At 36.4% G+C, this 3,087-nt stretch overlaps 1 protein-coding gene across 1 annotated transcript; it reads left to right on the top strand.

Annotated features, from left to right (window-relative positions):
- Positions 1 to 1,728: 1,728 nt before the first annotated feature.
- Positions 1,729 to 2,531, top strand: LOC111475567 (late embryogenesis abundant protein 1-like). Its single transcript, XM_023119912.1, has 3 exons — positions 1,729 to 1,770; positions 2,235 to 2,351; positions 2,428 to 2,531. Exons 1-3 carry the CDS (start codon positions 1,729 to 1,731, stop codon positions 2,512 to 2,514), a joined length of 246 nt encoding a protein of 81 aa, XP_022975680.1. The 3' UTR covers positions 2,515 to 2,531.
- Positions 2,532 to 3,087: the final 556 nt, after the last annotated feature.

A 3,087-nucleotide genomic window follows, 5' to 3' on the forward strand; every position in this document is an offset into this window, starting at 1 on the left:
TCTGTGCCCCTGAGAAGCTTGTCCGTCAGGTAGCTCTAGCCACCCACAAAGCCCAAGTCCCTCTGGCAGGCGAAAATGCTCTCCCACGCTATGATGAATTCGCCCATGAACAAATCCTGAAAGCTTCTTCTTTCATTGGCGATGGAGATTCAGAGGAGACTGCGATGTGTGCTTTCACGTACCTGAGAATGAATCCCCAGCTGTTTGAGGCTGATAATTGGAGGAGATTTGTGTCGTTTGTGAAGAAGATGAAGGAAGGGAAGAACCCAGATAAGTGTAGGGAGCAAATAGAGAGGGAAGCTCAGCATTTTGTTCATATCACTCAACCTCTGGTTCAAGAGGCTGCTGTTTCTCTCATGCATTGAAGAAGGTTGGTTATTATACTGTTGTTGTTGTTGTATACTCTCCATAGTCGATGAATAAATGGGTGTCTGGTGTTCTTCTGTGTTCTTCCTCTGCTCTGTGTTTTCTTCTGTAGCTCTCTGGTTTTTAATGTGATGTAGCTATGGAAGATTGGAAATCTGTGTAATTTCTATCCCTTTCTGAATGGGAAATTTGTTGTAATACTTGGAAAGAAAACACTTCGCATTAGCTCAGCAGTGAGATTATAAATATATTTTTTAAAATTGAATTCAATTCAAAATCCAATGTGTCACTCTCAATATATTAATGTGCTAGGGAGAGGTTTGTACATCCGGAATGCGAGATCTTACTGTCCACCCCTAGAAGCCCAACCAACCTCGTTGGCTCGGTACTTAACTCTAATACCATTTACAATAATCCAAGCCTACCATTAGCGAATATTGTCTGTTTTGGTCCATTACACATCGTTTTCGCACCTCTACAAGCAATGTTTCGTTCCTCTCTAAGATCTCACAATCCATCTCCTTCAAATATCTTATGATAATATTTTTAAAAATGACGTTTTAATCCTTTTTAAGGAATTTTTCAAGTATCAAATAACATTTAACATTTAAAACTCAATTGTTATAATCATTAACATTGCTTCAATGGACAATGAAGTTTTAAGTGAGAGTTCCATTGAAACCACTGTTGGATGATGAAAGTCCCACATCGGTTAATTTAGGGAATGGTCATGGGTTTATAATCTTATAATCTAAGAATACACTCTCCATTGGTATGAGGCCTTTTGGGAAGACCAAAGCAAAGCCATGAGAGCTGCTCAAAGTGGACAATCTCATACCATTGTGGAGAGTCGTGTTCGTCTAACAACCACATCACATGCACCTCACTTCCTTATACTTTTACGGTTTTGAAAGAAAAACGTAATTGTTTTTTCGACTCGAACTCAACAAACAATAAATTTTTTATTAACCCAACTAGACTCATGTATACCCATGTAACGAGGTTCAGAGGGGTTGATTAACCAAATTTATAATTTTAGGAATTTTTTTTAATATATAATTTTTATTTGGTTGGTTGTGGTATCACTTCAATTTAATTGATTTATTTATTTATTTATTTATAATCAAAATTTAACATGAATATACCAAATATAGGCAAATTTGATACGACGTGTCGGCCAAACGCCCACATTGAACCCGTCCACATTTGAAAGATTCAGTAGGCCAACATGACATTTTCTGAGCCAGAAAATTTCCACCAATCAAAAACTGCCACGTATAAAATTGAGATCCAATTTTGGTCTATAAATTAGCTCCAAAATCATTATAGTCATCATTAAAAAAAAAAAAAAATCATAAAAACATGTCTAGCATGCAACTATCATTCAAGGCAGACCAATCCGAGGTACCTAAATTTTTAATCTTATTAAGAATCGTGTCGTAAACAGTCCTGAATGTAGAGATATCTACTGGACGTGGTAGAACGGGGAGCCTTTTCCATCCCGCCACCCATCTATCCAGACATAATTCTTCATTTATTTTGTGGATATCGAGTTCACACCATGTAATTATTTAGTATTACAATATAGTCTTTAACAATTAAAAAGAATCTAAAACATAGTATATATATTAAGCAGGATGGGATGAGAATGAGGAATATGATCCCGTCCTTGACCCCATTTATCTAACTGGGAAAAAATATTCCAACCACTCCCTCCTGTCACTCTAGACGAGCAAAATGGACATCTTTAATTAGATGGGTGTACTCCAAAGTAAAAAATTTAGCTAATAATGTTTCGTAAAAAGCTCTTATTTACTTACGAGAATCGTTCTCGGGCTAAGGTTTCGAGTATGTAAATGGGTTGTTAGGGTAACCGTGAAGCATGGAATAGATCGGAAATGGAATCGACAAACCAAACGAGGGATGAGGCAGCTACTACTACTGCCCATGCAACCAAGCAAGAAACTTCTGGGTTTCTCCAACAGGTTGGTTTTTTTGTATACCTTAAAATCTATGGTTTAAATCTTATATATTAAACGACAACGACACTCTAATTTGCAGACGGGAGAGCAAATGATGCATATGGCTCAAGGTGCTGTAGACACTGTGAAGAACACGCTTGGATTCAATGACGACAAGTCGAATTGAGTTTTACCTTTTTTTTTTTTTATTATTATTATTATTAATGATTCAAGGATAAGTATTGACGACAAGTCGAATTGAATTTTAGTTTTATTACTATTATTATTATTTTACCTTAATAAAAATGTTTCCTTTTGGGCAATCTATAGTATAATTTGAAAATAGCACTAATGGTAATGAAATATATCCAATAATGAATATGGGTCTCAGGTTTCTAAGCTTGTTGTGATTGTGTTAAGATTATGATGTCGCACGGTTGAAAAATGTAAGTCACAGAGACAAAATTGAATATGGGTCTTGGGTTTCCAGGCTTGTCGTGACGGTGTAAGATTATGCATGGCCGCACGGTTGAAAAATGTAGTCAGGAAGACAAAATTAAATATGGGTATTGGGTTTCCAAGCTTGTCGTGACTGTGTTAAGATTATAATGTCGCACATTTAAAAAATGAGTCGCAAATACAAAATTGAATATGGGTCTTGGGTTTCCAGGCTTGTCGTGACTGTGTAAGATTATGCATGGCCGCACGGTTGAAAAATGTAGTCAGGAAGACAAAATTAAATATGGGTATTGGGTTTCCA

Source organism: Cucurbita maxima, unplaced genomic scaffold (assembly GCF_002738345.1).
Source record: "Cucurbita maxima cultivar Rimu unplaced genomic scaffold, Cmax_1.0 Cma_Scf01982, whole genome shotgun sequence".
NCBI lineage: Eukaryota > Viridiplantae > Streptophyta > Magnoliopsida > Cucurbitales > Cucurbitaceae > Cucurbita > Cucurbita maxima.